Here is a 19,224-nt window from a genome sequence, read left to right as displayed (position 1 = left end):
GCTTACAGCAGCCCTGACTGACAGCAGGCCACGTGGTAGACCAGAGAGGGATCGAGGAGGTCACGGAAGGGGCACATCGAGAACCCGCTAGTAGGTTCCACAAGGGGGCGTGGCCAGAGTCAGGCCACGCTGACAGTATAAGAGGGGCCCCGGGGGGGGGACCTCGAGGCTGTCGTTTGGAGTGAGATCTCCGTCATGCTGCTGGAGTCTTCACCGTCGTCTCCGTCTTCACCATCTCGGCGTCGCCAGTCAGGTAGTCTACCAACTGTCCTGACTGGGAACTGTGGTTACTAAGTGTTACTGTCAGGCCGTGTTCATAAACAGAGTGCCTCCTACTCTTAGTGTCTCTGAGTCAGTCACTACACATGTATAGAAAGGGAGGGGGGGATGGCCCTTCTTGGTAGTACCATTACCCGCTATTCGCCACTAAGTGACGGTGAACTGCGCCTGTGCCAGGCCAGTTGCACTTTGAGGCCATGTGAAGTGTCGAAGGCTCGCTGAAAGGTCACGGGACAGACCCAGGTGCAATGTGTTGGCTGAGATGACTGACAGATGTAACAGCTGTAACCCCTAAAAATTATACAACTCTAAAAGTAGAGTTTTATAAAAAAAAATTGGGGGGGGGGCGCAATAATGGATATATATAAAAGGGAAATGTGTTAATGTGTCTGTTCGAAATGTTTAGCATACTTCCCGACATGCAACAAACTTGAAATTTGGCATGTGGGTAGCTTCCGGACTGTACACAATGTAAAAAATATATAAAATAGACTTTTATATATATTTGGGGGGGGGGGGGGGGATGACCATGAAGTGTGTGGCGTCAACCCGCATGCAGGACTGGCGAGAATCGATATCTGGGGAGCGTTTGTGGTATCGATGAAACGGGAATAGGTCGATTCTAAAGAAATCTATAACCTTAGATTCCTTTGCGCGATTTAAAGAATCGAATCTTGGCACGCGAGCGTAAGTTTTTTTTTCCCACCGCGCGTTGGGTTCTATGTTATTTTTAATTAATGAGGTAATGATAAAAGTTTTCTTCTCATTTGTATATGTTATGTTTTTACAGTTTTGAGGAGTTTTAAAATATATTTTTCGCCCGGGCAACGCCGGGTACTTCCCGCTAGTAGTATATAAAATAGCTTCGTCAATGGACTTCTGAATGAAGCCACCTTGTACTTTGTCAGTCAATGTTGAAGGGGTCTAGGATTGGTGATATCCCGCATGACTCGTCAATACGGTGTCATGGTTGCGAATGAGGTTAAATACTGTGCCACCATACGGGTAATACGCATCAGAAAACATTGACGCAATGCAGTTCAAAGAAGAAAAAGAGATACCAGGTAATTTGTTTTCTAATATTTAATATACTTATTACCAGTCTACACTACTTTCTTTTCAACATAGAGTAAAAGTGCTTACACACGACCGATCAGTTTTAACTTACAATTCTAAAACATCTACAAGTCTAAAACATCTCTGCAAGCTGTGACATTACAGTGCAGATACACGACTTCAAAAATAGTTCACCGCTGTAAGCTGGTCACAATAACTGTGCATTGCTGAATTAAACTTATGCAATGAACTTTCCAATCACATCAATACCCACACTACACCAATTGACCTGTACGTATACATACACATGTGCATTGATACATTACCACCGTGAAACTGAACTCAAAGCAACAAAGTCACGCCAGTATACGGAACTCAGCTGAGAACTTTGCACCAGCTACAGCCGCACGAATTGTTCCATATTAATGAACTTCTTCCTATATTACTACAGTAACTTCAGGTAATAATAATATTCATTTATTACTGTTAATTTGTTTTCCGAATAACATTTTTGCTAATTGTCATTGACTGTCACTCAAATGGAAAACAATCATGAATGATGAACCAAACAGTATTTTCTATTTAAAAGATGCTTGTGATATTTTGTCCGCGTGTGTACATTTTTTGTTCGTAATATATTTATATTAAAGGTATAACCGTACGAGCTGTTAACTTTATTTTTTTAAAAAATTTTTAAACAAAACTTCGAGCTTATCAAGTCAAGTTCATTTGCGTAAACCAGGTGAGATTTCATGAGACCAGGGTGTGTCTCACAGCAGTGACCCGTGCCACCAACATTAAAAACGCAAAATAATTTAAGGTACAACAACGAAGAAAATATAAATCATTGCAAAAACAACTGTCGAAATTGTTATTGTCGAAAATATTGCGCGAAAATAAATTCATGTCAAATAATTAAATAACTGCGGCGTCAGATCAAGCAGATTAGTTTTAAGACTGATCAAATTACAATCGAGATAAGTTACAGAAACAATAGACATTATGACTATTGCACTGATCGAAACAATATCACGCAGGCCTTACCCAGCAGCATTACCCCTCCAAAACAATTTCAAATCGACTGCTTGATCAAAGGCATCCCTATTAATGCTGTAGATTTTAACCCGAGTTATGTGCAACCCGATACACCCATATGTAACAAAATGGCTTAATCTCCCCACCAGCCATATCCTCATGTGGGTCTCATCCTGAGACCGTCATCATCGCATGTTGTGTTCTCTTCAGATCGTGCCAAGTACTGGTAGTTTTAATTAGGACAACTGTGGAGTGTTATATTTGTGTTTGCAATTAAATCCCCAGGGGTGGTATTTTAAACATTCATACTTTCATCCTCCGCAGGTGATCAAATTTTCTATCATTTGCATTGAATATTTCATTGCATATCCATTGATAAGCATTGTCCCATACCAGTAAATCATTGATGAAAAGAGAAAAGGCTTCACCCTTTCTGTCAACAATACAGGTGTTAAAAAGTTCAAACACCTAACAGACACCACATACTTTTTCTAATACAAATACGGTATGCTCTGACAATGTGTGGCCAATCAAGTTCAAGGACAGTATATACATTATGAAAACAATTATTTGCATGTTTTACCACAAGCATGGGTGGTTAAAGCAGACTTGATACCCTTTTAATAGGCGTCTGATTGGTGTTTTCACATTTTAACACCTCCTGTATTTTTGCCAGAAAGCTTAAAGCCTTTTTTTCTTTTTCATCATCTTGATACTTGCCAAAAAGTGTCCCATAGATTGAAAATAATTGATGTGACAATATAATTTGTCATTTTTGTATAACCATTTTCTCAAAAGCACTCAATTTTGTTTTATTATTTAACCAGCATTACCGTCTGTCTGTATTATGCCATTTTCTGGCTGCGATTCTTCACCAATCTAGATTTGAAGTTTTCGTGACTGCAGGGATCCATACTCTTTGGTTCTTTCGGTAAAGTCATGTAGGTATAAAATGCCCACTTCATTAATTGTTTCTTGCTGTGGTTGTCCCACCTGATGACTGACGCTTGTGTTGTGCCCGAAAAGTCGTGATTTAATTTATTTTATTTTATATCTACGTGACTTTACCGAAAGAACCAAAGAGTATCTTCACCAATCAGTTTATAGATGGCATGAACACAAATTGCCAATTTGTCTTGAATTATCATGAAGCATAGCCGTGATCTTAAATATTACATTTTCTTTGCAGTATTTTAATTAATCCCACTACACAAAAATGGTACCACAATATCGTACTACTGCATTAAATCCATGTAAACACAAACATTTTCACGAATTCGCCCTGGACTGACAACGAAGACCACAAAGACGATTCAGCAGAAGAGTGAAAAAAACACATGAAAACCCTGATAACTTAAAACTAAAAATCCTATACCAGACACACTGAAAGTATTAAACAACCTGAAACATACGGTTTATTTCTGTATTTACATTACAGTATACATGTGTAGTGACGTATATTGAGTGACTACGGCGTCTAGCGCCAGTTATTGAGAATAGAGAGGAACTACGAGCCTCTCTCTAGCACCAGGGTGTTTAGGCCATGGAAGGGGCCCCTAGGGGGCATGGTTCCGGTAACGGGCAGAGAGAGGGCACGCCAGCGCATGATACTCTGGGTGAACCCGAGAGGGCACGTGACCAGGACAGGGTAGCAAGGGGGGCCCGAGGGGGGCCCGAGGGGGGCGAGCGGGACACGTGACATGCAGCCTAGAACCTTCTAGTAGGATCCAGAAGGGGGTGTGGCTATGGGCAGAGCCAGGCCACGCTCAGGCGCATATAAGGAAGGTCCCGAGAGCCGATCGGGGCTGTTGTCTGGAATCAACCTGCCGTGCTACGTCTCTTCGGTCTTTTGTCTTCGATCGTTACGCTTGGCTTGTGGGTCAGGCAGTACGGTACTGACTGACCCAGTTATGTAGTTACCGCGTTGTAGTGTAGTTACCTCGTTGTGGTTTTAGTTACACGTGGTAGTCACCACCTATGTTGTTATCCTGTACGTTTATGCAGTTACCCTGTCGGGGTGTAGCAATAAACGTGTTGCCCAAGTTAAAGTGTGTGTCTCCGTGAACCCCACTACACATGTATATAACACATGGTTTAGTTATTTGCTTCAATGTGTGTGCTCTTCGATGGTGGTAACCATTTTGGTATTTGATCATTTCGCAGTTGCATCAGACAGGTTTTATGTGTGATGCATGGTGTGTGTATAACTATAACAATATTTAGGAGGTATAACTACATAATGATAAGACACTAACTCCATCATTGTAAACACGTTCTACCTTATAACTATGAAAACAACCATGCTAAGGTGTTGGGCAATGGCTCTTCTATCGTGTAGACAAAAGAATTGTGTGGCAGTGAGAATTGTGACTTGTTAGTTGGTGATAACGTTTGCAGTTTGGTGCCTAAAAATACTGTACAATTTAAAAAAAATATGTTGGAATATAGCTTTCGAAGTAGAGAAATGATAATGAAACGTTTAAAATACAAATGAATCCAAGACACGAATGTGTGCAATATACTTTAACACTGAAACTATGAATGTAAATTTTCACTTAACTTTCTATTACAAACGGGAGCTACGGTATTTCTATTGTGAATGCATTACACGAACATTTTATTGTAGATTGAAAGTTTGATTGGTACGGTGTCTTCAAGTAAATTCACATCGAATCCATAGGTTGTTTCCCAGCAGTACGTGTATAATCAAGGCAATTCGTTGGGGGGTGTTTAGTTTTTGGGCCACAGGAGCTTTTGTGGATGACACACTCACCGAGAGTGTCGCGCTCCTCAGCCACATTCATTTCACAGGCATTCCCTGGTGATATTTTAGTAAACTGAAACAAATCCATTGCCTGCTATTTGATTTTATATTGGCCACAATCTAGCAAGGCAAGTGCATCATCATTTAGAACTTTATTTCGCATTCATATTCAGGTAGATGTTCATAATTTCCATCTTTAAACGCCTGCTACTTAATATCTGATAGGTAAAGGGTACGGCCTTGAAATTGCTCGCTCACGCCACTGCTGGTGGAAGGGCCTCCTCTAGAGCGAACTCCAGAGGGTGTCAGTTCTTCTCTTGCACGCTGACCACATGTGTTATCAGAATATCAGAATCATATTTATTTATACTGGAGGAATCCGATGCGCTATAAAGCTCTTTATCACAGATCTCCAGTCGGGGCGGGTAAGAACGTTACAACAACAAACAGTACAAAAGCATGAAAGGAGTGCAAAGTACAAAAAGGTAAACAAATCACCCAAACACATACAAATAAACCTAAACCATCCCCATCATACCAGACAAAGCCCACGGACGTATTAACTTATTGTTGAAAAGCGACCTGGCAACAAATGATAGCTCAACAAAGTAGCTTATCATTTGGACATTTATATCAGAAAAATAATCTAAATAGTGGGCGTACCCACACTTTATTCCAACACACACGTGACCTGCCGATCGACTCACGGTGGCGAGATGTTAACTACCTCGCCTGGTATACAATAGGTCGTGAGTTCAATCCTGACCCTGACGCCTCCTGTGTGTTTGCAGCTGACATGTTGTCCCTTTGGTCGAGCAGATTTTTCTCCAGGTCCGCTATAAATTTCCACACAATAAGCCAATTCATTGAGCTATCATGTGTGGCCAGGTCGCTTCTGAAAAAGAGCTACGTAGCTCAGTGGGCCTTACCTGGTAAAATTAAATAATAGTTTGCAGTTTAGACTCGCTGGTGCACCCATTTACCCTGCTGGGTGCAGAGGCAGTGGGAGAATGTTAGAAAATTACACACTTTTTGCAGTTCCAGGCCGGGAGATGTAATTCAACCAAGCGACCTGTGGATGGCAAGTCCACTGTGCTAACTATTACACTCCGACATTTCCCATGTTTAATATGTAAAATGATGTAAACACGATTTTGTTCATTACCTCTTGTGTGGTACCAGAAAAATTGAGGACCCCCTCTACCAGATCACGCACGCGCTCTCACCTCAAATTTGGCTCCTGTTCCAAAAATCCCATCATGGCTCAGTTCAGGGTTTTAACAATTTTTTTCACGAAGCGCATACATTCATACTCTTTGGTTCTTTCGGTAAAGTCACGTAGGCATAAAATAAAATAAATTAAATCACGACGTTTCGGGCGCAACACAAGCGTCCGTCATCAGGTGGGACAACCACAGCAAGAAACAATTGCTGAAGTGGGCAAGAGGGCTGCTGTGACAAGAGGCTATGTAGGTAAGAGAGTTGGGGGGGGGGGCCAGGGAGGAGAGAGAGGGGGTGTGGGGTAGGGCGAGCAAGGAGAGCAAGGCAAAATGCCGAAAAAACCAAAGAGTCACAAAAACTTCAAATCTAGATCGCATACATTCAATTCCATATTCTTGGCTCACATGCATACTTTGTCTTGGTGACTTAATTTGATACCGTGAAAATACTTCTAAGAAGCATTTAAACAAATTAGGATTTTAACTTGCTACAACAATCACATGTTTAGGCTTAAACTCGTTTACCTTTGTTATTATTACCGTGTTACAACCCTGTCGACGCATTATGGCATCCCTTGTAAAGTGACTACACATGTGCTCTTGTCTGGCATAAATATATTATTTTTCGGTAAAGCTGGCTGTCTGTAATTCTGTAATAGAACTCACTGTACATATCCTGAGAATATTTATGTTTGACTGTTCCACTGAACAAGCAGCCCTCAGTAAAAAAAAAATCTGGCATTTCACTACTCAGCATAACCCGAGGTTGGAATTTGTGCACCTCGCGTTACTGAGGCTGCATATTGAATTGTTGGTAAATGCACGTTTAAATACTCAACTTTAATTTCTTGCTTGATTAATCATTAGGTTGTAAAGGGCTGTTCAAAAACCTCAGTGTTCTGACAATAAAAGCAGCCAATCTAACACGTAGGCTTTCACGACTAATAATATCATAAAAGTTGTTTTTTGGGTCAGATCGCTTAAATATAAATGTGTCGTTAAACCCGCCACCACACAGCCATTAGTAAGGTTTGTCACGTAAACAAAAGATGCCAATTAGTTATTAGTTCAGCACACCGGCTGTCGCCTGACAAGGCTGGTTGTGACTATCGACAAAACGTCACGGTACTCGAATTGTAAATCTTGTGGATTTACCCTCCAACACACAACCGGTGTGCTTAACTAGTAACTAATTGGCATGTTTTGTTTACGTGACAAACCTTCCTAATTGGCTGTGTCGGGTGGTGGCGAGTTTAATAACACATTTATAATAATAGGGGTTTTCCCCTTTTTTCTGGCAACAAAACTGAAACCTTTTTACAAGGATTCATGTCTACATTAACCACAATACCTGCAGTCAACTGATTGGTCCACACCAAGGGACGTCCCTTGGTGTGGACCAATCAGTTTCAAGGACAATGTATATATTATCATAGTATGTTTTTTGTGTGCATTTTGACTGCAGGTATTGTGGTTAATGCAGACATGAATCCTTGTAAAAAGGTTTCAGTTTTGTTGCCAGAAAAAAGGGGAAAAACCCGATTATTACATTTTGGTACTGGCAAAGGAGGTCTAAAGATGAAACACATTTATATTTATGCGATCTAACCCAAAAGACCTTTTATGAATAGCAGTCAACTCATTTAAAATCAAAAGATATAAGCAGACAAATTGTCCCATTCACATGTCTTTCTTTACACGTAAACTGAAAAGTAATTCTTTAACTGCCCATCGGCGAAACGGCCTTCTGAAAGTGCACAATTTCAGCAACATTGATTCAGCACAGCAAACTCTGGAGCGGTTTCGACGTGCAGTGTCTCGTTAGCAGAGTCATGCTTTGCTTGGATCAATGTTGGGGAATTTCCATATTTTAAAGACGACTATCCTCTCTTTAAGATGGGATTAGATGGCGGTGCTTGTACAGGCTTGTGGTGTTCGGATTTGTGCTTGTTAACATTTTCAGCGCAAACTATATACATGTGCATATGTGTCCAAGACGCTGCGTGTGTGTGTAGTGTTTTGGTCAAATTTACCAGTTTAAAATTAATCCGTCTCAGATTTTAAAGAAATGCGATCTCATATTCGGTGACTACAAAATAACAAAATCTGATTAATAGATTGTTTGTGCTTCCTTTCATAAAATGAATTAGGTTGCTTTGAGCCTTTAAAAAATGGCACAATTGTGTATTTATGTGGAACACTTGTGTTTGGTCGTGAAACATCTCAGATTTAGAAACACAGGAGATAGACATGAAGATAGACACATAAGCTAAAACTAAACACATTTTTTATTTGATCAGGTAAGGCCGACTGAGCTTTATACTGTAGCTCTTTTTCAGAAGCGACCTGGCCACAAATGATAGCTCAATGAAGTGGCTTATCACGTGGAAATGTATTGCAGCCAAATACTTTAAGCGCAAGCTTCTAAATGCGGAGGGAAAAACTGGAGGACCCGGAGAAAAATCCACGCCACCACAGGGAGAACATGCAAACTCCAAATATACAGACATCAGGGTCGAGATCGAACCTACAAACTCCTGCATACCAGGCGAGGGAGATAACATCTCGCCACCGTGGCAGAAGTTAGGAAGAAACCGAGAGACATATGCAAATACAGAATTGCAAACCACAGTAGCACAGAAAAACAAGCAGTGGCAGAGTGAGATACTAGAAATGGAGCCATTCGCAAAAAAGAGGGAGAAATACAATGAGACAGAGTTACGCAACAAGGTAGATATAGGGAAAACATCAGCGAAAGTGAGAAACATGGAGAAACAGAAACAGATAGTGAAAAACATCCCACGAATAGGCTCAACAGACTGTTGTGGAAAGTGCTGTTTTCAAGCACCTATGAAGGCCAACGTATAAAAGACACACGCACACATACATCAATACACAGACACACTCTCAGGCAAACACAGAGAAAGATATAATTTCCATACACAGATGCAAGATACTCAAACATGGAGACATCTAGAAACAAGTGACATGTGGAGTCTTACTTGGTGCACTGGCTCCATATGAATGGATTAAATAAAAAAGATATTGAGTGATGCGCATTCGGTATCTAGAAGAGTGAAACTCCACTCATTTGCGACCATCACTTGCTCGACTCCTTTTGCTTTTATCCATTGGTTCAAATAAAACAACTGCAAAGACCGCCACCAGCACTGCTTCATTCTACTGTTTAATTTACAATGTCACTGACGTCAGAAAGAACTGGTCATGACGGGGACAGACACAGCCTATTATCCGTGGGGTCTGCGGATGTCTGTGTAGAGTCAGGGGGAGAGGGCACAGTGGGGAGCAGCGATGTAGCGGTTAGCGCCATGTGCTACGATCCGAGTTCGATTCCCGCTCACGGCCAACACCGGTGACGAATATCTGAACCGGTCCTGGACCTCCACTAGGTCGACTTAGCCTCAAATTCGAACCGAGTGCGATTTGTAAACATCGCTACTGGGCAGACAAAGTTGGTCGGGCGTGATACTGGTCACCCACCCCGCGTGTGCCGTGCCGGCCTTCACAGGTGCACGCTAACAGCACTTGCCCCACTAGTCTGTTAAGGCTACACGGGGGGGTCTTTGTCTTTCGAGAGGGCACAGTCCTGGTGGGAGCCTGTGATGCATGCACGTTGCTACCAACAAACACGGCAGATCAGAGCACCACACGTTTATCTCGATCGCAGAGATCTGCGACCGAGATAGAAGAAGGTGCTACACTCATCATGCTGTCTGAAATTTCCCACAGGCAACAGCTTGAGTATGCAGATGAAATGTGGGCACTGTCAGAAGCTCTGCGCTATACCTAAAACATTGATATAGATGATAATGATGATGATTATGGATGTGAATGTAGTTTTTGTCTGCTACTGTTGTCACCAGTCACTGTTGATGCTGCAAGATACGGTGCACAACATGGCACTGCACTTTTACCCTGCACTCCGCCAATGCATTGCACCACTGCACTGCACCTCTACATGACACTGCACCACTGCACTCCACCACTACACTGCACCACTACACCGCTACACTACACAAAACTCCTGCTATACTGTGCGGATACACTGCACCACTACTACACAACACCACACAACTACACAACACTACGCCACTTTCACCATACTACGTAATCCATTACATATAATTTTTAGCCGATAAGAAGGTGTCCACCAGCCTGTGTGTATGTTGCGGCAAATGCTACATTGGTCGAAAAGGTCGTAAAATTAGTACGCGAATTAAAGAACATCAAATATTTTTACTTAAAACTTTCGTGACTGCAGGAATTCATATTCTATGGTTCTTTCGGTAAAGTCATGTATTGTAGCTAGAAGAAAAAGAATAACAATAAAATTATAAAAATAAAGTGAATTAAAAACATATCACGACGTTTCGATCGCAACGCAAGTGGTCGTCATCAGCAACAGGGACGTTAGCCTCTGAGGGCAAGCTGTTTATAAAGGTTTAGAGATGGGCAGGGCAGCTAATGTTAATGTAGGAGAGGGCTCCGACACCGGCAGTAGGTCAACACCAATCAAAGCATTGCACCTCGCTCCACACACTCACTGCTGACGGTGGAGGTGGACAAGAAAACACAAATCAAGTCATGACCCAAAGTGGTTGAAGACATCTTTCCAATGATTGCTGAGTTTAAAACCGTCGTCTCGGTTGAAATTGTGTCTGTGTCTGTATATATAGATGGCTTCGTGAACAAATATTTGTTGATAGCCAGTCAGCTAGCAAAGTACCATCGTCTTAGAGAAATCAATTTCACGTGAGCCAGCCGCATTAAAGTAATGATCAGCCACGGCAGAAGTATTGGTCCTGCTGTGTTTCAGATCTGCCTTATGTTCACGAAGTATTGGTCCTGCTGTGTTTCAGATCTGCCTTATGTTCACGAATATGGTCTGAGACATGTCGTTTGATTTCCCCTATGTAACTGTTGCCGCAGATACAGCTTAGTTTGTAGCCGCCGGGATATTGCATGTCAGGAATCTTGTCCATCCAAGATGGGATCATGTCACGGATTTTATGCATTGTGTTAAATCGGACCTGGATCTTGTGTTTGTTCAAGATTTTGGAAATATTTTTGGTTATCCCTGCTATGTAAGGTGATCGTTTTGATTGGATCTTCAGATGGCTCCTTCCTCACGGTTGGGGTGATGGCTTTGCGGATTGTGTAGTCAGAATATCCATTCGCCTTGAGAGCCCGGTGAACGTGTTTGAGTTCACTGGTCAGGTGTTCATGGTCGGAGATACATTGAGCTCTATGGTGTAGCGTTTTGATGAGGGAATTCTTCTGGGATGGATGGTGGTGGGAATCAGGTTTTAGGTAGGCGTCAGTGTGGGTTACTTTCCTGTAGACAGAGTGGCTCATTGAGCCATCTGGTCTCTTTTTTATTAAGACATCCAAGAAGGGTAGCATGACATCCTTTTCTACCTCCATGGTGAATTTGATGGCTGGGTGTATGGAATTGATGTGGTTGAGAAATTGTTCCAGAGCCGGTCGGCCATATGGCCAGATTACAAACATGTCATCCATGTACCTCTGGATGGCGTCCGTCTCAAATTTTTCCATGAAAATGTTGGCCACAACCGGAGATAAGGGAGAACCCATTTTTTATTTTATTGTTATTATTTTTCCTTCTATCTACGTGACTTTACCGAAAGAACCATAGAACATCAATTATTAAATATTCACAGACGCAGATGTCTGCGGTTGAACACGCATGTCAGGAAGGGCACACAATTTTCGCTGGTGAGATTAAAGTTTAGTGTAAAATGTATTATTATTATTGGCAAACATTAATTGGGGAAATTAAATTGATAAAAGGCAAAACAACATGAACAGGGTGACTTGCTATAGACCAAGCGCTGCCCTGAAACGAATTAAGAACACATTTTCATTAAGATGCTAAATTAAGTATTCCTATGAAGATAATGCTTAAATATATTCATAACATCAATTAACTCTGCCTTTTTAAGTTAAAATAAAACATCATAATTACAAGAATGTAAAAAACTAATAATCTCTTAAATTCACCTTACCTGCATATTCCAATCACAAAAAAATCACCAGAAAGACGGATAAATTACACCTTACGATATAACCCTAGGGGATTTGTAAACAATGAAGCTTAATGTAACTAATATCAATCATGACTAATACAACACACTTCAATATAACCGATTGATATTTTCACCAACAATGAATCAGCTTCACCTTGTTACACTATTTAACCCTGTCACTTACAACCGGTTAATCTGCATTCAATTCTATTGATCAAATCCAGTTCTCCTGCATCGTTGATCTGATGGTGGCATGGCACCTACTCCAGGAGCCAGATCAGGAAGTGCATTCACTCCGATATGATCTCTTGCTATCGCCTGATGATGGTGGTTTGTACTCGCCGTTGAAATGTCACGCGAAAAATCGTTAAATGTTGCTCGCTTTTCAACGTAACCGGTTGCTGAAGAACAAAACCAACGGGCACATGTGTCCAACTTGACAGCTTGATTCACGGTGGACATTACACCTCCACGATCTAACCCAGACGTTATACAATCTAACCAAGACATCACACCTCCACAAACTATTTCAGACATCACACCTACATGATCTAACCCAGAATAAACTATGAATCGGGAGAATCATAGTGTGCAAGGATAACTACGTACAATAGCTGCTGGTGTGCTTGCATTAACCCAGGTTACAAATATAATCAATTCCTCAATGTATTTTTTTTTTATATTTAAGAATTATAAAAACGAATCAGTGCTGTAAGTTATCATAATATGGTGACCCACTGAATGTGGAGTACTAACACAGATTTACCATCACCTGCCTTTGGGCATGGGACTGCAGTAAGGTGTATCTCCAATGTCCTCGCGTTCGACTCAGAGCGCAGACTCCTGGGCGGGCGACGTGGGGGTGAGAGACACGACGTGGTTGTGCCGGATCAGCGGCGATGCCTCACTGCCTGAGCGCCCGTTTATCGGCGTTTCCATCTTGATTTCGGCGAGTTCCTCCGCGGCCGGCGCGACCGCCTCCTCTCGCTCCGTGTTGGTGTAATGCAGAATCCCAGCGCCGATGGCATCGCCTTCAACATTGAGCACGGTGCAGGTGCGGTCCCTGGCAATGGAAACGCAAAGTGCAAGCTCATCATCATCATGATTATTATTAATCGGCATTATTTTTTCAGGAGGGTCCTGCACAGGTTCACAGTGGGGAGGGCAATGGTTGCGACTATGTATTCCCGAATGGGTAACTTGCCAGTGATTGTCAATAATTGCGATGTTTAAGCAACGCCGGTTATGTTGTATGTTTTATTAGCTGTGGCAGGAAACCAATTCAGAACAAGGGGAGAACACACAAAGTCCACACAGAAAGACGCCTGGCCCACTTATGAAATCAGGTCTACCTTGGTGTAACTCAATCCCAGAAGAAGAATCGACCATAAGCCGTAGTAAGTTAATTAAAAGTATATGCAAATATGGCAACCTACCCTCCTCCATTCTCTATACCTGTCTCTCCCATCACAATTTATGTTTATGAAATAATTTCACCTGGATAATCCCTTGAGATGGAACATCTCATTTGCAAGGGCATCTCAGCTGTGTTTCAAATCCAAACATTCCAATCACGAGCAAAAGCATCCAGCTCACTGAGCCACCCTGTAGCTCATTAAGTATTACACGAGAGTGTAATTGCTTATTAGGTACTCATTACAATTCTGATCACAATAATCCGAGCGAGTATCAGGTCTGATCTGACTTTGACCTGCTACTTGCTCGGGTTAGGTCATACCCAAACTGTGCACCCTGAGTATAAACTATTTTAAAAATTTGTAACTGTAAACAATTGATTTATTTTACCAGTTAAGGCTCACTGAGCTATATAGCTCTTTTTCAGAAGCGACCTGGCCACAAATGATAGCTCAACGAAGTGGCTTATCGTGTGGAAATTTATAGCAGCCAAATACTCTAAACATATACTTGTAATGTAACTCTCAGGGACGCTGTCTTGTCTTCTGTAGATTTATTAAGAACTAGCTTTACTACCCGGCCTTGCCCGGGACTTGGATTCATGTCTTGGATTAATACACGGCCTATGCGGAGGGTTGGGGGGGGGGATGCGTGGCGTCAGCAGGCACACTGCGTAACGCTGACGCATGCGGGTGACATCACAGATGTGACATCACCGCTCACTTGCTGTGTAATATATTACATGCATTATTGCGCCCCCCCCCCCCCCCCCCCAAATACAAAAGTCTATTTTTATATCTTTTACATTGTGTACAGTCCGGAAGCTACCGACATGCCAAATTTCAAGTTTGTTGCATGTCGGGAAGTATACTAAACATTTCGAACAGACACACATATTCACAAATTTCCCTTTTATATACATAGATAAAGTCCATATATTTATTAAGAATAAAGTCCAATAACAACTTAACACGTAACACGAGTGACTCCATACACTCGTGTGATGAGACACAACCCTACTCGGAGATAATCAAGCTTCCAAGCTCCAGACAACTTGCAGACGATGGAGACGACCCGATCCCAGGTGACGACGACGGCAGTTCCCCACACCAAGCAGCCCCAAGCCTCCGCTCACGCTGCTATTTATGCTCGCCTGCTCTGGCCACACCCTAAGCCTCAATCCTCCTCACCGCACCTGGCCCTGCCGCTAACGTCCTTCTCCCCCCATTGGATCCCGTCTCATGAATTCTCATTAACTCGTCCATTAGTAACACCTCCCCGCCATTGGCTCCCGTCTCATTAATAGCTCGTCCATTAGTAACCACGGTCCCGGAGAGCTACAGTGTCCCGCTATCGCTCCGCACTGTCATTACACATTGATTTTAAATGTGGAGTGAAAAACCGGAGGACCAAGAGGAATATCCACGCGACCACAGGAAAAGAGACAGGCAAACTTCAAATATCCAACAGGCGTCAGAGTCAGGATCGGACCCACGACCTCCTGCATACCAGGCGAGGTAGTCGACATCTCCTAGCCACCGCGGCGCCCAAAGCAATTCATACCGACAGGCTGCTCCAACATCGAAATGGAACACACAAAATGAGGGGACACTCACACGAACCAGTCGACCGCCAGGACCAGAGACAGGTCTTTGGTGGGGACGCCGACCGCCTCCAGGATGATGGCAAGTGTCAGGATGCCACCTGCTGGGATCCCAGCTGCTCCCACGCTCGATGCTGTTGCCGTAACGCTGCACAAATGAATACACAGTCACGTTAAAAACCCACTCTCGTGTACAAATATATACCGGACACCATAACACAATTGTAATTTGTCGTCCATTCTTACATTGCAATTTAATGTCATTGTTCAATGCGCTTCAGCCGGTCCGTGGATGGGGGTTAGTATATTTATGTATGTTAATGTTGAGAATAATAATTATACATTTTATTTATACTATTAATGAGTACATACATTTTGTCGTTGATTATATTACTAATTATAGGTTGACCTTTTTTGACCTTGACGACCGCTCGTAATGAACTTCTCTCACTGCTTGTTAAGGACTCGGTCTACCAGACTCACTGTTTTGTATCATCCACACTGTTCAACCACCACAATGCAGGTCACCACAACATGCTCACTCACTCATTTACTCATTCACTCATCACAATGCAGGTCACCACAACACACTTACTCACCCACTCATTCACTCACCACACTGCATGTCACCAAAACAGTCACTTACTCACCCACTCACTCATTCACTCACCACACTGCATGTCACCACAACACACTCACTCACTTACTCAATCACTCACTCATTCACTCACCACACTGCATGTCACCACAACACACTCACTCACTTACTCACCCACTCACTCATTCACTCACCACACTGCATGTCACCACAACACACTCACTCACTTACTCTATCACTCACTCATTCACTCACCAACTGCAAGTCACCACAACACACTCACTCACTTACTCACCCACTCATTTGCTCAGCACACTGCATGTCACTACAACGTCTCGATCTGTTTATTGCCTCTGCACTGCTCCACTTTGGAATTCTGTCCCATTTTCACTTTTGCCAAGTCTTACACATTTATTCTTATAAATCTACTCAGTGTTTGTGGCTTATGGCCCTGTACTCATCAACTGTGAATCTGAAAATAGGATCTGGAGTCTTCATCAACAATGACAATTAGCACCTGACAATAAATAATGTAGTGGATAGAGCTCAACGCCATAATTATAATGTCATCCACATAAGACACTACTAACTCTTCCACAAAGGTCATCAGTTTATATTCTGTGCATAAAATATAGGTCACGCGATGCACCCGAGTGTGGCGACGTAATCAGAGCATAAATGTCTGATATCTGTTTTGTTTACGATGACAATCGAATTTCTACCATTACTTCTGCAGTCAAATTTTTGAAAAACATCAAATGTCGCCGTGAATCACTTTGATAAAATCGTGTCTGTGTCACAAGCGATGAGCTACACCCGGCCGGAATGTGGAATTTCCACCACTGGCTCAGGGCTGCGAACAGGAGATGTGCAACGCCTCAATGCTCACGCGAGCAGGGAATCACTTTGCTCTTAATACCTATAGTAGTTGTTCCACTTTTGGGGTTTGGTGAACCGCAACATCGCGCTACTTACATTTACGATAACTTTCCATCACAAACCGTTGCCGTAAAAAAATAATAATAAACTCACGACCGTAGAGAGCGCACAGGCAAGCTCACGTGTGAACTCACAGGATCGTGAAGATCTGCCCCGCATCCAAATGTATGTCATTGAACTGAGCGATGAAGACGGTGGCCACACACTGGAACAGAGCGGCGCCATCCATATTCACGGTGGCGCCGATCGGCAGGATGAAGCGGCTGATGCGCTTGTCCACGCCGTTGTTCTCCTCCACGCACTTCATCATGAGGGGCAGCGTCGCCGAGCTGCGACACAAAAGGGTTCAACAAGAAGGGCTTCAAAGGACATGGTCGGGAAACGGCGGACCCTGAAATGAGAAGGTGCCGCCGGCGCCCTCGCTTAATTTGTAGCGCATGCGCTCCTTGCCGTTTGTTTTTTATCTCCGTCTCTTAGATAGTTTTATATTTTTTTTCTGGTCCCTGTTGCAGATTTGAATTTATTTTGGAGTTTTTGAATGCTTTTTGTGTTGTTCTGGGTTTAATAGGTTTTGGTTTTGTTGTCATGGATTTCCAGGGCCGCCTGTGATGCACTGCTGCTGTGGCGCCTGGCCTTGCCAAAGCTGCTGCCCCCTGCTGCACCCTGGGTCTGTCTGAGAAACTGCTGAACCCTGGGTCTGTGTGAGAAACTGCTGAACCCTGGGTCTGTGTGAGAAACTGCTGCACCCTGGGTCTGTCTGAGAAACTTCTGCACCCTGGGTCTGTGTGAGAAACTTCTGCACCTTGGGTCTGTGTGAGTAACTGCTGCACCCTGTGTCTGTCTGAGAAACTGCTGAACCCTGGGTCCGTCTGAGAAAATTCTGCACCCTGGGTCTGTCTGATAAACTTCTGCACCCTGGGTCTGTGTGAGAAACTTCTGCACCCTGGGTCTGTGTGAGAAACTGCTGCACCTTGGGTCTGTGTGAGAAACTGCTGAACCCTGGGTCTGTCTGATAAACTTCATCACCCTGGGTCTGTGTGAGAAACTTCTGCACCCTGGGTCTGTCTGAGAAACTGCTGCACCCTGGGTCTGTGTGAGAAACTGCTGCACCCTGGGTCTGTGTGAGAAACTGCTGCACCTTGGGTCTGTGTGAGAAACTGCTGCACCCTGGGTCTGTGTGAGAAACTTCTGCACCCTGGGTCTGTCTGAGAAAATTCTACACCCTGGGTCCGTCTGAGAAAATTCTGCACCCTGGGTCTGTCTGAGAAACTGCTGAACCCTGGGTCTGTGTGAGAAATTGCTGAACCCTGGGTCTGTGTGAGAAACTGCTGCACCCTGGGTCTGTGTGAGTAACTGCTGCACCCTGGGTCTGTGTGAGAAACTTCTGCACCTTGGGTCTGTGTAACTGCTGCACCCTGTGTCTGTGTGAGTAACTGATGCACCCTGTGTCTGTGTGAGAAACTGCTGCACCCTGGGTCTGTGTGAGAAACTGCTGAACCCTGGGTCTGTCTGATAAACTTCATCACCCTGGGTCTGTCTGAGAAACTTCTGAACCCTGGGTCTGTGTGAGAAACTGCTGCACCCTGGGTCTGTGTGAGTAACTGCTGCACCCTGGGTCTGTGTGAGAAACTGCTGAACCCTGGGTCTGTGTGAGTAACTGCTGAACCCTGGGTCTGTGTGAGAAACTGCTGAACCCTGGGTCTGTGTGAGAAACTGCTGCACCCTGGGTCTGTGTGAGTAACTGCTGCACCCTGGGTCTGTGTGAGAAACTGCTGCACCCTGGGTCTGTCTGAGAAACTTCATCACCCTGGGTCTGTCTGAGAAACTGCTGAACCCTGGGTCTGTGTGAGAAACTGCTGAACCCTGGGTCTGTGTGAGAAACTGCTGAACCCTGGGTCTGTGTGAGAAACTGCTGAACCCTGGGTCTGTCTGAGAAACTTCATCACCCTGGGTCTGTCTGAGAAACTTCTGCATCCTGGGTCTGTCTGAGAAACTTCTGCACCCTGGGTCTGTCTGAGAAACTGCTGCACCCTGGGTCTGTGTGAGAAACTTCTGCACCCTGGGTCTGTGTGAGAAACTGCTGAACCCTGGGTCTGTGTGAGAAACTGCTGCACCCTGGGTCTGTGTGAGAAACTGCTGAACCCTGGGTCTATGTGAGAAACTTCTGTCTCCTGGGTCTGTGTGAGAAACTTCTGTCTCCTGGGTCTGTGTGAGAAACTTCTGTCTCCTGGGTCTGGGCCTGCTGC

The 19,224-nt window shown here is 43.6% G+C and overlaps 1 protein-coding gene across 2 annotated transcripts in view; it reads right to left on the bottom strand.

Moving 5' to 3' along the window:
* Positions 1-1,347: 1,347 nt before the first annotated feature.
* The window catches only part of LOC116948509 (neutral amino acid transporter A-like), a 49,471-nt gene continuing 31,594 nt past the window's right edge, over positions 1,348-19,224 (bottom strand). The window contains exons 6-9 of one of the 2 annotated variants that reach the window (XR_012945907.1): positions 17,113-17,307; positions 15,455-15,589; positions 11,241-13,485; positions 1,348-11,197 (exon numbers count right to left, since the gene is read on the bottom strand). Coding sequence is in view for 1 of the 2 variants with exons in the window: in XM_032965238.2 (XP_032821129.1) it covers positions 13,251-13,485; positions 15,455-15,589; positions 17,113-17,307 (565 nt within the window). In the remaining variant the exon portion in view is untranslated. Of the gene's footprint in view, positions 13,486-15,454; positions 15,590-17,112; positions 17,308-19,224 lie in introns of both variants that reach the window. The other variant, XM_032965238.2, reaches the window with a different exon arrangement.

The sequence above is a fragment of the Petromyzon marinus genome, chromosome 33 (genome assembly GCF_048934315.1).
Source record: "Petromyzon marinus isolate PM22_M1 ecotype Great Lakes invasive population chromosome 33, UKy_Petmar_22M1.pri1.0, whole genome shotgun sequence".
Taxonomy (NCBI): domain Eukaryota; kingdom Metazoa; phylum Chordata; class Hyperoartia; order Petromyzontiformes; family Petromyzontidae; genus Petromyzon; species Petromyzon marinus.
Note: the sequence above shows the minus strand (reverse complement) of the source record. Positions and strands in the feature narration are given on the sequence as shown.